At 49.4% G+C, this 17,486-nt stretch overlaps 1 protein-coding gene across 1 annotated transcript in view; it reads right to left on the bottom strand.

The window, feature by feature from the left end:
- PTGIS (prostaglandin I2 (prostacyclin) synthase) overlaps nt 1–17,486 on the bottom strand; it is a 96,161-nt gene that overhangs the window by 5,790 nt on the left and 72,885 nt on the right. The window contains 5 exon segments of the mRNA XM_006758816.2: nt 3,535–3,686; nt 4,115–4,296; nt 5,297–5,465; nt 10,748–10,929; nt 15,607–15,758. Coding sequence (XP_006758879.1) covers nt 3,535–3,686; nt 4,115–4,296; nt 5,297–5,465; nt 10,748–10,929; nt 15,607–15,758 — 837 coding nt within the window.

The raw sequence follows: 17,486 nt of genomic DNA, 5'->3' as shown, positions 1-17,486 counted from the left end.
CACACTCACCCTCCCTCCCAAACACCTGGAAGTCCTCACCTTCTGCTCTGGTCAAGGCTGCTGCTAAACCACAGGCTGCCTCTGTGAGATCGCACACAGGCACCCCTCCCTCGAGACGCTTAACTGTGTCTGTGGGGAAACTGTCAAAAGGAACCAACTTGCCCTGACCGGTTTGGCTCAGTGGATAGAGCATCGGCCTGCGGACTCAAGGGTCCCAGGTTTGATTCTGGTCAAGGGCATGTACCTTGGTTGCGGGCACATTCCCAGTGGGAAGTGTGCAGGAGGCAGCTGATCGATGTTTCTCTCTCATCGATGTTTCTAACTCTCTATCCACCTCCCTTCCTCGCTGTAAAAAAATCAATAAAATATATTAAAAAAAAAAAAAAAGGAACCAACTTTGCAAGAACAAGCACTCTTTACTGCCATCTTCTGGAAAACTGTCCTAGTAAGTATACAAACCATGTTTATGATGTCATCAGTGTGCCCATAAATGTGGTGGCCGCCCTGCCTTATGTCAACTGCTTCCTGCCCACCTGCCTTATCTTACTCTGCACCACCCATGTCAGTGAGGGTCAGCACTGGGTCTTCAGCTCCTCTGCCCCCCACCATCCCCCCACTGAGACCCAGGTGCCCAAGGTGGACTGAGCACACGGCAAGGATTCTCTAATCGTACTGAATGAACGATAAGAGGGAAGACAAGGACAGAGCAAAGTCAACGCTCTGGATGGAAGAGCTGGATTCAGAACTTGTCTCTCCTCTTAAGGGCGTGGGGCCCTCGTCAAGTTTCTCGGTTTCCCCATCTGGTCAAAGAAGGTAAAAAAAGTGGGATGTATGAAGTCTGGTCGGTGTGACTCAGTGGTTGAGCGTCAACCTATGAACCAGGAAGTCACAGTTTGATTCCCAACCACGGCACATGCCCGGGTTGTGGGCTCAATCCCTCTGTGTAGGAGGCAGCCGATCAATGATTCTCTCTCATCATTGATGTTTCTAGCTCTCTCTCCCTTTCCCTTCCTCTCTGAAATAATAAAAAGATATATATTTTTAAAGTGGGATGTATCCCTTCCAGCTCTGAAGCTGTAGGATGCTGGAGGGTGAGTTTATATTGTTGGGGGTCCCGTATCCACACCTGGACTTGGATCCTGGTACCTCCACTCACCAGGGTTGTGACCTGGCAAATGATTTGACCTCGGTGTTAGACTGACACCTATCTAGCAGGCTGTCATGATGATTAAGTGAGATAAAAATAACAACCACTTAGCTAATTTATTGAAGCACTAAATGCCAGACACTGTGCTAAACATGTAGTGTCCTAATATGATCTCTATCTGTCCGAAAGCTTTAGAAGGTAGGAGCTACAGCAGGTCCTGCTATAACACCTGACTTTGTTCCGATGTGATTGATATATTAGGGCACGAGTGAAGCTTAATGCAAATTTCACATTAGCTTATGTGCAATTTTATCTGTGAGAAACACAAGGAGAATACAAAACCTGCACCCAGCTGAGCTGAGCTGAGCAGGAATTCACAACACACACACACACACACACACACTCATACCTAAACTCTATCCTCCCTTGACCCCAGCTCACGGTGCGTGCATGTGCGTACGTGCACATGGGTGTATGTTATGTGCCCCACCATTCATATCAAATGTCCCATTTCAGATATCCCTCCTTCCACGCTTCACAGTAGCTCACAGCTGCCATCCCACCCATGGTCCACTTCCACAGTGAACTTCAGGTCGTTTTCAGAGTGAAGTGCCGTATTTTCTGTAGCACTTGGGTATTTCTTAGCCATTTAACACGTGTAAACCTCTGCCGCCATTTTCCCTCGGTTCTTATCTTTTTCTCATTGTGTCTCGGGTTAGGTTTTTGGCCCCATTGTTCCCACAATCCCTGTGGTTTTTAATGCGTGATTTCTCACGGCACAGTGATTTTTGGGAACACTCATGAACAGAACCAGCTGTATGATGATCTCCATTTTACTGCTAGATAAAACTGTGGCAGAGAGGTTAGTGTGAAATGCCCATTCACTTAGCGTAATACGTACCCGGTAACAATAGTGCGATTAGTAATTACGATAGTAACTAACATTTATTAGGTGCTCACAATGAGCCAGGCAGTGGGTTAAGTGTTTAGAAAGATCTCATTTCTCTGTCCTGACACCTCTGGGATGTAGTATGGCCAGTGTAAGAAATATGCCTCTGATTTATCTTCATAGAAAAGAAACAGCATGTGGCCAGGCAGTGGCTGAATTTCCCCGAAGCAAACAGGATGTGGGGGTAGGGAGAGAGGGTGAGAGCTGTACACGTGGCTGATACACATGTCCTAGGAAGATTCCCCTAGACCAGTGGTCGGCAAACTCATTAGTCAACAGAGCCAAATATCAACAGTACAATGACTGAAATTTCTTTTGAGAGCCAAATATTTTAAACTTAAACTATATAGGTAGGTACGTTGTTATTAACTTAATCAGGGTACTCCTAAGGCTTAGGAAGAGCCACACTCAAGGGGTCAAAGAGCCGAATGTGGCTCGAGAGTGTGGCCACGAAGTTTCCATTGCACTGTACATGTGCATCTGCACGTGGTATTTTGTGGAAGAGCCACACTCAAGGGGCCGCAGTTTGCCAACCACTGCCCTAGACAAAGGGAGGTGGAGGTGACTAGAGAAGGCCCCAGCCATTTTTTAAAATAACCAATGGGAGACAGCAAGACCTAGGTGACCTATTAGGAAATAGGTGATGAAACAGTACTCAGCCAGTGAGGAACCGGAGGAGAGTCTAAGTAAATAGGCTATGCCCTCTGGCCCACGTGCGATCCTGTAAAATGAGCACCCGCTCTTGAGAGTGTTATTTTAAAGTCTCACTTTTGCCATGCTTCTGTTTCCCAGTCCGTCATTGAAATTCGGCCAGGTGAGCCATTTCTCACACCCGTATCCCAATTTTATAGTTGAGAAAAATAGGAGCACAGAAGGTCACCCAGCTTACACTGACAACGGAGCTGGACAGAAGGATTGGGTGGATATCCTAACCCCTGGCCCAATCTGTTTGTGATCTGGGGGCCAAGGCTTTTGGGGTCAAGGGAAGAGAATGAAGAGGCATTAAAATAACCAAAGGGCACGGAGACCCTTGGCCAGTTCCGCCGAGGTTCTGAGCAGCACAGTGGCTGCAGACAGATGGCCATGGTCAGCTGCACAGGATGTCCAGTGTCTGGTATTCTGGGTGTTTGGTATCTGGGAACTAGGCTCAGGGGGAAGGACCTGTAGCCAGATCTGATTATTTCAAAAGAAATCAGAAAGCTGGCTTTTTACGTGAGCTCTTCTGATTCTTAAAAGTTAGCACATATTCTAAAAACACAAATAGGATTTGTGGGCGAGACATGGCTCGTGGATGGCATTTGAAGCCTCTTCCTTAAACCCTTCCCCTGGCTTAGCTTCTCGGTCTCCGGAGAGGAGGGTGTGTGCCAACCAGATAGAGCAGGAGCCTCCCCTTACCGCCCCTCCCCTGCTTCCCCCCCTCCCCCGTCCCCAAACTCACTGTTTCATGCTGCTGATGGCGTAACCCCTCCCCAGGCACTGATTGTGCCCAGCACCCCAGGGCATGCTGTAGTTCTTCAGTCGCTTCCCATCCTTGTAAAAGTCCTTCTTCTCTGATCCATCAGCGTTCAGGAATCGGTTGTACTTAAAAACCTGCGACAGGAAGAACGTCCATTTCTGACTCCACCCCCATACATGCATGCATGGAAACAAGCTACAAGCATGTTCACCGCAGGCTTGTTTATAAGAGGAAATAACTGGAAACAACATAAGGGGCAATTAAGGGAAGATTGGTTAAAGAAATTATGGCAGCTATTTATTTATTTGTTGATTGACTGATTTCAGAGAGAAAGGGAGAGGGGAGAGAGAGAGATAGAAACATCCATGATGAGAGAGAATCACTGATTGGCTGCCTCCTGCACGCCCTACACTGGGATCTAACCCGCAAACCAGGCATGTGCCTTGACCAGGAATCGAACGGTGACAAGGTCACACAGCAAAAAGCAGAGCGAGGATGCCGTTCAGATCTGGCTGGTCCCGAAGCCACTTTCTCCCCACAGTCTCTATAACATGGCATTTACCTCTGGGTCTGTGTAGATCTCTGGGTCCTTCTGGGGACTCAGGAATGGAAAGAGGAGGAGGCGGTCACCGCGTCGCAGGGAGAATTCCCGCCCATCTGCCATGGGGATGGCCATGTCCGCCACAACCTCTCGGGTGATGAAGGGCGCGGCCGTGAGTCTGAGGGTCTCACTCAGCACACTCTCTGCACGGGGCAGGTACAAGGAAGAGTCAGCAGCCGTCCTCTACCCATTTAAATGCCACCCCCTAGGACATGTTGTACCATCAAGACATTTATAGAGGAAGGTGACGAGGTTCAGAAAGAGAGCATGACTTGCCCACAGTGAGGCCGAAAAGGCAAGTTCATGAGGTGTTATTGCTATGGTCCCTCAGAGATCTTAGACTTGAGGATTTGGGTCTAATCCCAAGAGAGGCAATGAGGGGAGGTGGGGACCAGAGAGATATCAGAGAAGACTAGGGAGAGATCAGGACCATTGGTTGTTTCTGCCTGCCCAGCATATAGTCAGTCCCTTTCTGGAAACAGTGCCCTGGTTTTCCTCTGGGGACCACCCCTCTCCCACTATCAGGGGTTGGACTGTTGATTCCACTCCCAACTGCTGGGATTGGGCTGTGTGTGGCCAATCAGAGCATATTTCCAACCCTCTGAACCCTATGATTGGTTCAAGATGGGCATATGACCCAAAGAGAGCCAATAAGACACATTCCTGGGACTTTGGGTAGGAATGCTGCAGAGAAGCACATGCTCACAGGGCAAGAACATGTCAGCTTGGAGCTTCTGGTGGCCCTCTTGCCAGCCTGAGACCAGAGCCAACCCAGCAGAAAACAAGGCTGAGAGATGGAGAAAGACTGAATCCTGAGGGCATTGCTGGAGCACCTGGATCCACCTGTACCTGAAGCTAAATACTTCTGGACTATTTGGTTTCTTGCCCCAAATAAAGTCCTCTTTGTGCTTCGGCCATTTTAAGTTAGGTTTCCTGCCATTTGCAACCTAAAACCTCCCACTGAGCCTGTGCACAGCCGAGACTGAGGCATGGAGATGCCAAGTCTAAGAAGACAGGAGGCTCTGGGGGACCTTAGGTCAGAGGACACTGATGGACCCTGGGCGACGGGAGCTCATGCGCGGGAGACCCTAGGGGGCCATGATGACCCAGCCTGGGGCTGCTTGAAGGGCCTGGCCATCTCACCGAGCACAGGCATGTTGTCTAAAACCTTCTGTGGGAGGGTGGTCATCTGTGAGACAGGCTGCTCTGCTCGAGAGAGGGCATGCTTGAGTTCTTCACGGACGGCAGCCAGGGCCTCGGGGTTCTTGAGGAGGAAGAGCAGAAGCCAGAAGGCAGCTGGGCCCATGTTCCCCTGCAATGAGAAGAGCCCCAGCTGTACCATCGAGACAGCAAACCTGGGTGTAAGCTGAAGGGTCTATGCCATGGACACAGCCCTGGCCAAGGGGCAGGGGTCAGGAGGCCTGTGTTCCCACCCCTGCCAAACATCTAGGCATGACCTATGTCTATCTTCAGCCTCAGGACAGGGCCAAGAACTGGACTGTGGTTTGGCATAGCCCAATGGCTACTTCCAGGCTATTTCTGGCATCCCTGACCTTGAGCAAGATCACTGATATGAGGTCACATAGGTGATTTTCATAGCTAATCAGCAAAATAAAAAAAGAAGCATCAATAGTAGTAACCAAGTGTGTCAATTAAGATTACTGTGAATATCCGAGGCTGGCGGCATCCGTGCGACGGTGCACTTTGTTTCATTAAAGAGGCAGAGTGTATTTCCCACCTCCTTGAATTTGGGGCTCAGTCATGTGACTTGCTCTGGCCAATAGAATGAGGCAGAATCAACAGAACAGCAGTTGTAGGTCTAGGCCTTTAGAGACCCTTTGTGTTTCTACTTGCCTGCCTCGCCCACTGGTCCCAAGAGGAGGATGGGAGACACATGGAATAGAGCTGAGCCCAGTCAAGACCAGCTGATGCCCAGCAGGCCCAAGGACATGTGAGTCAAGTAAGGGTGCAGCAAATTGATACAATATCTGAATATTTGCTTTCAAATATGTGGGTATTGTGTACATATAAAGCGAAGTAGCAATGATCAATGATGATTATGAGATCTATTAATGGATTGAAAAAATATTTAAAACTTCTCAATAGCTAAATAATTAGGAAAATGGGTGGAATTTCTTGCTCTAAGACTTTAGCTTTGGCTGAACGTTTTAATACTCAGGTGTGCAGCATGTGGCTACAATGTGCATGGGGTACCCTTAAATGAGGCATGGGTGAATACCAACTAACCTCATCTGGGGGGAAGATCTTTGTGTACCATAAATGATTGTCCTATCCAATCTTTAGTAACAATGGAATATTAAACAGTCACTAAATGTCATGTTGGCCCAGTAATTCTATTACAGACATAGTTGCATGTGGACGAAAAGCTATTTGCACAGGGATATTTACCACGGTGCTGATGTAAACAGCAAGATTGGAAGCAACCTCAATGTCTATCAATAGGAGATCAATGAGATCAATGGTGATCATCCCAACAGGAAGTCGTTGCAAAGAAGCCGGCTCTGTGGGTACCGAAGGACTATAGGCAAGGCACCGGAAGCAAGCAAACAGCGAGACGCAGAGCAGGCTCAGCGTGCCACCACGGTATGCGTGTTTAAAGGGGACATATGTGAAGAAGCACAGACCGGCTTGGGAAGGAGACTCAGATAACTGGCAACCGAGGCTGCCTCTGGGACAGCAGCTGGGAGGAGGGGAGGGGAGGGAGGGGGGAAACTGTCTTTTCACTGTGTATGATTTTTACAGGGATCTGCAAGGACGCGGAGAAATGTCCACGACACAATGTTAGGGCAAATTAAAAGCGGGACTAAAAAACTACATGATTTTAACCACAGAAAAAGACACACAAAAAAGGCAGTAAACAAAGGCACCAAAGCATCAGTGACAGTGAAAGGGATTTTCTGTCCTTTTCTTTAGCTGCCGTGATGATTTCAGTGCCAAGGAGGTACCCTGTTCCCTTATTCAATCCCCCCACTAAGTACACACAATTATCACACCTCTCGCTGAACAGGAAAACTAAGCACTCCCTAGTCCAGTGATGGCGAACCTATGACACGCGTGTCAGAGGAGACACACGAACCCAGTTTTTTGGTTGATTTTTCTTTGTTAAATGGCATTTAAATATATAAAATATAAGTCTTTTACTATGGTTGCAAATATCTAAAAATTTCTATATGTGACACGGCACCAGAGTTAAGTTAGGGTTTTTCAAAATGCTGATATGCCGAGCTCAAAAGGTTCGCCATCACTGGCCTAGTCCCTGCCCACTGCCCAGTATGTAGGAGAGGCTCCATGGTATTTGTCAACTGAACATCTGTGTTGCTTTGGGCTGGGGCCTGCAAGTCAGCGTGGAAGGAAGGTGGGCTGACCGAGCCCTGACTGGGACCAGGCAGAGTTTGGTTCAAATCCCAGCTCCCCACCCCCTGTCACTCCAGACAAGTCACTCTCTCCTCTGGGACTCCGGACTTCCCTTCTGCTCCAATAGCAGCAGGCCCACTGAGCTTGGATGCCAGCGGCCACAGAACAGGCACTCGGAGAGGCTCCTCCCTCCCGCAGGCCCTTCCTCCAGGCTGGAGAACAAGTGGGGACCTGGGACTCTCTCTGAGGTTTCCTCCCGCACCTCAGGTCCAGCGGAGACAAGCAAGGTCAGTTGCTGTCCATCACTCAAATAGCCAGGGGAATGCAGGCAATAAATAATTCAGCTTCGGGTTAACTCAGCGCCAAGGCCACTTCCGTTTGCCAGGATGGTCAGATGGGGGCCACGGCTTATTAATTACAAAGCAGGAGTGGAACACCAGGCTGCTCAGGAAAAAGCGGTGGCAAGTTGGGGAGGTGACAAAGACCCCCCTCCACCCACCTGCACAGACCCGTGTGAGTGCACGAGTGTGGGTGCACACGCGCCTGTGTGCTCACACAACCATAAGAGATTCTGAACTCGCTGCCCATTCACCCAGGAGGACACTTGTAGTCTAGCATCATTCCCTCCCACTGAAGCCAAAGTCCAAGGCCCAGAGCTGAGGGGAGCTGGGCCCTGCTGGGGTTCTCCTCCTCGGCCCACCCCAGCTCACACCCCCTTAGATCGGGCCTCGTCCCCGGCCTGGACTTGGACCTCAGGCCACCGGCTTCTCCTATAGGTCCCTGGGCACAGGCATGTCCCACTGACCCCTCCATCGGCCCGATTCCAGGCTTTGGGGGTCTGGACTCAGGGAGCTTTTGCGAGATGATGTCTGTAAAGCACTCAGCAGGCTGGCTGGCACATGGCATGTGGTAAAGTGTTGGAGAGCTTCTGAAATGATCATTCGTGCCTCCATTCTGACCTGACAATAGCAATTGCAGCTACCATTTCTCAACCCCTTGGAATACTTTCCATCCTGGCCTCTGGATGGCGCTCCCTCCTGGTCCCGCCCCCTGGCCACTCCTCCTCAGTCTCCTTTGCTGGCTCCCCCTCATCTTCTCCATCCCAAACTGGAGAGGCCCAGAGTCTGGTCCCCCTCCCCATCCAACGTCACACTCAGTGACCCCCAGGCCAGTGGTTTCAACAACAGGTCTACGCTGACAACTCCCAAATGAACATCTCAGCCCAGACCTTAACCCTGAACCCCAGACTCTTTAATTTAGGTATCACCCCACCCCCCGCCATTCTCCATCTCAAACTCAGCACACTCAGGACCTACTTCCTGATTTTCTCCCCCAAAACTTGCTCTTTCTACAACCTACCTCAGCTGTTAATGACAACTTCATTCTTCCCACCACTCAGGCCCAAACCTGGAGCCATTCTTGATTAGACCCACCCCCAATGTCCCAGCCAACAGCAAATCCCATTGGCTCTACCTTGAAGTACATCCAGAATCCAATCACTCTTCCCCTGCACTCTGGTCTAACATCATCCTCTCCGGCCTGGATATTGCAGTGGCCTCCTCTCTGGCCTCCCTGCCTCCACTTCCTCCAACTACAGTTTTCTCAGCAATGCAACCAGAATGACTCCCTGAAAGCAGAAGACAGACCATGTTGCTCCTCAGCTCAGAGCCTGCAAGGTGTTCCCATCTCAGAGTAAAAGCCAAAGTCCTCCCCATGGCCTACAGGGCCCTGAGTCTGGCACCTTCATCCCCACCTCAGGGCCTTTGCACGTGCAGTCCCCCCGTGCCTGGATGCCCTCATTCTATTATAGCTACATGACTCACTTCCCTACTTCCTTCAAGTTTCCGGTCAGGTGTTACCTTCTTGGTGAGGCCTTTCTTGACCATCCTATATAGAGTAGGCCCTCCTCACTCTCCTCTGCTAATCCCTTCCCCAGTTTTATTGGTTCTCCACAGAATTCATTCCCTCCAGTACATTTTACCTACTTTTTATTAACAGTCTGTCTTCTCCCACCAGAATGTCAGCTCTATAATGGCAGGAATCTTGGTTCTGCTCACTGCTCTACCCCCAGCTTCTAGAAGGGTGCCTGGTACACAGCGGGACCTCACTGAATATTTGTGGAATACATTTATTGAGCTCTAGTTACCGGCCAAGCACAGTTACAGGTCTCACATGTATCACTCCCTCATCACGATCTTGAGGAAGGTACTGTCACCTCCCTCTTAAGGAGGAGTAAACCCAGGCACCAAGGGTTAAGCAGCTCGCCTGCCAGGAAGTGGCAGGTCAGTCACAGAGCCTGTGCCTGAAACCACTGGGCAACACAGTGCCTCGCCCCTGCTCTCCAGACCTGCGTTCTCGAAGGGTCTTCCCCCGTGCCTGAATTTTGGATGCTGCCATAACTCAACCTCAGAGGATGTCCTGTCCCCAACTCCTGCCCAGTTTTCCCGGCCCTGACGGAAGCTGTTCCCCGGACCGTCTGTCACTCAAGGCCAGCGTCCAGTTCTGCTGACAGAGGTCATTTCCACAAGGGATTCTGGGAATAGTTTGTAGCTCCAATCTCTGCCCATAAATATGTTATTAGGCACTAATGGGGCCCCCACCTCTTGCCAGCCTCTGCCTCCAAGGACGGTTAATGGCTCTGAGACAAAACTAAAAATAACTTGCGAGTCGATGGGATAGGAATTACCCAGAAATGTCAGCCTGTGCAACTGTCATCGCTGAGGTGGGGCCAAGAGAAGGAGGGGGGCTCTGGGGTTGGGGGAGGGCAGGAGCCAGGTTCTCTCTCACCCCAATACCTGTTCCATTACTAAACGCACTGGTGCTGTGTTCCTTTGGTTTCCAGAATCTTTCCACATCCTCATCACTCCCATGGCCCCCACCTGGTCCTGCCACCATGGTCTCCTCCTGGTGTCCCTGCAGGTCCTTGCTCCTCAGGTCCTGTCCTCCTTTGCTCAGAACCTCCCAGGGCTCCCAACTCACCCAGAGGAAAACCCAATTCTTTACCTGCCAGGATCCACAGGACCTTGGTGATCTAGTCCCTCAGTCCACTCCCCCTCCTCACTCTGCTTCGTGAATGATCATGTTCCTGATACTGTTTCACAGTTAGAGAGTCAGGGAGCTGGTGCACACTCACTAAGGCATACCTATAAGCCGGCACAAACTCACAGATACACAACCACACACGCACACCTACGTGCCCCGCACGCACGCCACGCCCACCTGTGTGGCCCAGAGCTGCAGCACCAGAGCCCGCGCCTGCATCTCCTCCGACGCGCCCATCTCCTGCAGGTGCAGCAGGTAGCTCTCCAGCCAGGTGCTCCGCTGGGCCCGGGCGGCCAGCCTGGCTGGGGACAACAGCTTCCACAGGCGACCTTTGACTTTGCCCACGTGGTCCTTGTCCCCTGCAGGGATAGAGCACAGGGGTGGACATTACAGATCCGCCCCAGCCCAGGGCCGCCCAGCCCTGACTTCCCATGAGGCCAAGGGTCTTCTGGGTGGCACTGCCTGGGGGTGGGAATTCCTGTGGGAAAGTGGCTACAGGGAAGCCCTTTAAATGTTGACGTATTGTTTATCTCACCCGCAGCGAACAGGAGCAAGGGGCCTTGTCTGTTTGATTTACCCGTGTCCCCAGCACCTGGCTCATGGTAACTCAATAAATATGTGTTAAACGAACAGTGGTTCTTGACACAGCAGGGGAACGAACATGAAACATCAAGCAGCATTCCCCAGACTCAGCACAGCTTCATTCGGAGATATCGCAAACAAGCTAACTGCCATCAGGAGGGGACAGTTCGGTCTGAGGTCTCAAATTTACCTCCCTCCAGGGAAGGCAGGTAAAATAAAGGAGGGAGGAGGGCCAGGAAGGCGCTGTGGGGAACAGGGGACCAGGGGCAGCCTCTGCTCAGCTCCACCACCAGAGCCCTGACCCCTACTCCCCTCCGCCCCTGCCCCCTGGCCAATCGTCCCTAGCAGGGAGTTTAGATTACAGAAGAAGCTGAAAATCCAGGTGTTCCTGTGCAATCTTTTTTTTCTTCTTTTTAAATATATTTTATTGATTTTTTACAGAGAGGAAGGGAGAGGGATAGAGAGTTAGAAACATCGATGAGAGAGAAACATTGATCAGCTGCCTCCTGCACACTCCCCACTGGGGATGTGCCCGCAACCAAGGTACATGCCCTTGACTGGAATCGAACCCAGGACCCTTCAATCCGCAGGCCGATGCTCTATCCACTGAGCCAAACCATTGCACGGTCAGGCCATGTGCAATCTTTTTATGTTTTTTATGGTCAGCATATAAGCAAGAAGTTTTTAATCACTGTGCAGGTCACACGAGCATCTCGAAAAGTCAACTTTGGCCCACAAATCACTCGTTTGCATCCCTATCAAATAAACAATGGTGTGTTATGCTCTGGTTTATAAAGCAAGGCGATGGGGCCAAAAGGGCAGACTGTTGAGGGAATAAAGCCAGGTGCTCACGATTTAAATATTCTGTTAATGCTACAAGGTGCTATATTTACATATATTTGCACAAGTGTAAGATTTGGTTTTTCCAAAATCACCCCTTGGAAGATGGAAGTTGCTTTGGATTGCTACGAAATTCCAAAGCTCTAGGAACTCTCTCTGAGGCACAAAGCAGTGCTGGAAGACCCATCCAGTGAGTGGCTCTGAGCAGGCTGCATGCACAGGTGTTTAAAAGGGTGTTCAATGTAGGCTAACCTTATTTTTGTAAGTATATTAGTTACATTTTCAAACAACAGGCAGTGAGCCCAATTGTTCATCTGGAATACACTATTTTTTGGGGCACTGGAGAATCACTTGGGAGCTTTTAAATCTCATGCCCAGGTCCCACCATAGACCAGTCTTGTCAGAATCGCTGGGGGGTGGGCCCGCGCCTGCGGAGATTTGAAACTGGTGAGTGCAGGGTGCAGGAAGCTTGCAGCCACCTCAATGGATGCTGGTTCTGGATGCGTGTGGGGGTCATCTGAGGAAATAGTTCAAAAAAGCAGGCACAGAAGTTTAACACAAATTTAGAAATGGGTGCTATTCTTTGAGGTTGGACAGCACAATTGCGAACCTTGAATGTCACTGTAAACACTGCTTTTAAGGATGACTTTACAAAGCCACACAGTGGGAAAAGACAACAGAAGAGGAGAAAATATTTGCAAATCATCTCTCTGATAGGGATCTAGTACCCAGAATATATTAAAAAAATTCCTGCAACTCAACAACAAAAACCCAAACAATACCAATTCCAAAAATGGACCAAGAACTTGAATAGACATTTCTCCAAGGAGAAGCAGGTTCGAATCCCAGACCTCCCATGCTGTGTGGAATTGGCTGAGGCCCTGTCTATCTCTGGATCTCGATATTTCCATCTGTAAAAAGAGGGTCCTAGGCTTAAGTGCCTCTCAAGTTTTCCCTCAAAAGTGCCTCTGCCCGCTAGGGAGACATGCCTTCAAAGCCTGCATTTTCCCTTTAACATGAATTAGGTTTTTGTATTAGATTCTCTGATTCTTTAATATAAAAATGCCTCTCCCCCCCAAAAAAAAATTCAAATAAAATAGCACCCCTCCCCAATAATCCAGTAAAATGAATGTTCTAGAAAGGAACATTTTGCTTAGCTTAGGGCTCTGTTTAACTGCCCCTTGCCCCCACTGCCCTCCTGTAAGAGAAATACCAGACTCAATGGAGTAAAGTCCCCAAGAAGGTCAATTTTCCTTTAAAACAAATTTATATTTTTTAAAAGCAGAGGAGTAATGCATGCACATGGTAACAAATAATAATAAAAAAGAAAAAGAAAGAAATTCTAAAAGTTCAAATGTGTATACTATAAAAGTTTCTCTCCATCCCATCTCAGCCTTCCCAGAATAAAAAATCTATACATCTTCTCACATTTTTAGAAAACATGAATGGCAACTAAACTTATTTTGGCAATCATTTCACAAAATATGTAGGTCAAGTCATGCAATACACCCTAAACTCACACAGCTCTGGTTGTCAATCATATCTCAAAGCTGAAGAAAGGTAAAAAGCACAATATACCCGCTGTCCCGCACCTTTGTCATAATAGTGGATTCAGTCCTCTAGCAGTACATGCAGTTCACCCTTTCTGTTCTATGGCCCCATGGTTTCCCTTTATGTGACTGAATAACTTAGTTCATCAGCCCCTGCTGGTGGACATTTAGGTTGTTTCCAGCATTTGCCGTTACAAGCAACATGGCAATGAATATCTTGGTGTGTCTGTAGACATGTGCGAGCATGTCTGTGGAATAATTCCTAGCAGTGGGAGTTCAGGATTAAAAGCATGTGCATTTTATATTTTGATAGGGATAGGTTTGCCCCACAGCCTCCAGCCTGGAGCTGAGCAACCTTTCCCAATGTTGCCACCTGCTGCCTATACTGGAAAATGCAGCCTTCCTATAACCAGCCCCCCCCCCCCTTCTCCGCTGCTCCCAGAATGTCGGAGGGGTCCCCCCTGCATCTACCCAGACTCCATGGAGCATCAGCGTGGCGGCAGGGCCATGGAGAAACCACCCTTCCCTGGAGAAGCAATGGGCACTGGGATGTCAGATTCTTTATGCTCAGCATTTTGCAGGCTGACCATGTTTCCATTTTGTTGGCTCTGCCACCTATCAGCCGTGTGTACGACAAGGGACCTCTCTGAGCCTCAATTTCCATACCTGCAAATGGGTATAACGGTACCAAACTTCCAACATTGATGGCAGGAGTCAATAAGATAAGGATTTGCCTCTAAAGAGACGTTTAGAGACATGAACAGGCAACTCAGGGAGGAAAAGCAATTGGCTGGTGAAACACAAAAACATGTTTCATCTCAGTCAACAGGAAAGTGCCTAGAAAGCCAGATGCCCTTTCCTATCCATCAGATTGGCAAGGATTTAAAGGATGACAAGTGCATGTTGACAAAGTTGTGGGAAAACCTAAATTAAAACAAACTGCCCATCAGATTGGCAAACACGCGGAAAGACTGATAACATCTGGTGGGCTCCTTCCCTTTGGGTAGGCGTAGAAATTGCTCCATCTTTTGGAGATGATGTGATACTCACTAATAACTATTTTAATGGATATGCCCTTTGACCTGACAATCCCACTTCCAGGAAACTATCATCGAGAAATAAAATCACCAGATGGCAGAAGAGATATCAGTACAATGAAATACTGTAACACACACACACACACACACACACACACACACACACACACGGAAACAATTATAACAACCCACTACTAGAGGCAATCGCTGTAAGGGCTGGAAATGTGTCTGTATTTTTTATGTTAATTTTATATCTTTCTACTTTGCTGGATTCTTCTTCTTCTTTTGTTGTTGTTTTGTTGGTTGGTTTGTTTTGCTTCAGTTAGTTTTATCATGGATTTTCTGAGGTTTTCCAGATACAGTGTCTGCTCATTTGAAATAGGGATAGTTTTAATTCTTATATTGGTAACTGACTTCTCTTATCTAATTTCATTGGCTAGAACCTAGAAGATGCTTGTATTGACGAGGGAAATGTATCTGTATTGTAAGGTTAAAAAGATGAGTTGCGAATAATGGGCATAATCCCTTTTTGTAAATACACACACACACACTCCAGATATGTATATCTGTCTCTGCTTGCAAAATAGAACGTTCCTACACAACACTGTGAAGGGATATAAATCACCATGTTAAAACTGATTCCTAGGAAGTTGGGCTTGGAGGAGTGAACATTATTACTTTTTACTGTCTATATCTATGAGTTGTTAACCAGAGAATGTTTCTTCACTTAAACACTCTAATGTGTTAGTTTGGTTTCTAACAATATATAAAGGAAATGAAGGGATGCGCTGTTCTGAGCACTGAGTGAGACAATGCTTATTTTACCTGGTACCTAGTACATAGCGCTAAGAAATAACAGTGTTGTTTTTTTCTCATTACGTCAGCCAGTCCTGACAGCCACCTTCTGGGAAGGTCTTGTTCTTCTCCCCACCTTACAAGTGAGATCCTCCCTCCACCTTGAGCTTGGCTGCCCCCTCTGGGTCCCTCAGTCTGCCCCACCGCCCACCAGGGTCCCCACAGTGCTTACCCACTGACAGGGAGCCACGCGCCAGTTTGGGGAGCAGCAGGTCGAGCTGGCGGAAGGTGTGGAAGACGTCGGCTGAGTGGGCACGGTCCTGGGCCTGGCTCTGCTGGGTACGAGGCAGGGCCTCGACTCCGTACAGAGTCAGGTAGCCGGCTCTGGGGGCAGCAAACAGCAGATGAGGGGTCCTCCTTGGTCACCCCCGGCCAAACCCTCCCACAGCAGCCTCCACGCTTTTCTTCATTCATACACCCAAAGAGCACCTACTTTTCCTGCTAAAGGGTGTCCCAAAATTCACGCAAGATTTTAATTTAATGGTGCTCGCTATTACGACATGATAATCCAGTTTTTTGTGCCTAAATTGCAAGATATGGATGTGGATGACATGTGGTTTCAACAAGACGGTGCTACATGCAGCCTGAGACACAATTCAATTACTGCATGAGTCATTTCCTGGTCGTGTAATTTCCCGTTTAGGTGATCAGAATTGGCCGCCCAGATCATGCCATTTAATTTTTTTTTTCTTGCGTGAATTTTGGGACACCCTTTATATGCCCAACTGTTCTAGGCCAGGGAGTCACTGTGAACAGACAAAACCCTCAAGTCCTCATAGAGCGGACACTCTAGGACAGGGGACAGACAACAGGCAAGAGAAATGAGTGAACAAGTATATGTCAGCTGGCACTCAGAGGTATATGGGGCTCACCACTAAGCTGAAACCTGAAGGCTGGGATCAGCAGCCAGGAAAGTGCGGAGGGAGGGGGTCCGAGGCAGAGGGAACAGTGGGTGCCAACGACCCAAGGCAGGAAGGAGATGGGAGCGTTGAGGAGCAGCAAGGAGGCTGGCGAGGCCACAGCAGAGTGAGTGAGGGGGACCGTGAGGCACGATGAGCCACAGACCAGGAGAGGGAGGCAGGGCAGGCTCCCTGGGGAGGCAGGGTCTGATGAGCAGGGGGAAGAAGAGGGGGAAGGGGTTCAGGCAGAGCACACAGCCTGGGCACAGGCCCGGAGCTGAGGGAGCAACTCAGCCTGGTCAGAGCCGCCAGGTGTCACTGGTCTGGGCTCTAGGGCTGGAGTGTGAGGGGTCAGGGGTGGGAGCAGGTTGGTCACGCAGGGCGGGGGTGGGGGCTGCAACCAGGAGAAGGAGGCTGAGCTTGACCTGCGGAGTCTGACAGGGGAAGGACAGGGATGTACGTGTGGAGAAAAGATGAGCTATGGGAGCATGCATGTGCCCTCGCGCATGTATACATGTACACACATATACATACACAAAAACCCTCACACTCATACACACATACACCACACATATACCTCACACAAACATACACACCTATACCACAGACATACATACAAACACACACACACACACACACACACACACACACACGCACACGCCTGTAGGAACGCGCCCTGAGGAAACGTTTGCACTACCCACCACTCTGAATGCTCCAGCCCAGCCCAGCCCCAGGCCCAGTGGCCTCAGTCCTGGGAGGAAAGCGACAGGTTTTCACTTTTCCACGTGGTGGGAGGGGCAGGCCGCGGCCTCTGCAGAGAGACACGACTGAAGCCCAGTGCTCCCCCTCAAGCTCCTCCTAGTCCCTGGGCCTCCCGGGAGAGGGGTTTTCCTGAGAAGGAGAGGGTGGATGCAGGAATGAGGGAGGCTGGGGGCTGAGAGAGAGGCCTGCCTCGCCCAGACTCTGTCCCTTATCCGCATAGTGCCGGCACATAGTAGGCCCCCAATGAATGGTCACTGGATGGATGAATGGATGGATGGATGGATGGTTGGATGGGAGGAAAGGCAGGTGGATGGGTAGACGAACAGACAGGAGGGTGGGTGGGTGAATGGATGGATAGTTAGAACTTAATGCTGACAACACTGATCTCTGG

This window comes from Myotis davidii, unplaced genomic scaffold (assembly GCF_000327345.1).
Source record: "Myotis davidii unplaced genomic scaffold, ASM32734v1 scaffold935, whole genome shotgun sequence".
NCBI classification, from domain to species: domain Eukaryota; kingdom Metazoa; phylum Chordata; class Mammalia; order Chiroptera; family Vespertilionidae; genus Myotis; species Myotis davidii.
The sequence above is the reverse complement of the archived record's forward strand: the minus strand, read 5'-3'. Positions and strand labels throughout refer to the sequence as shown.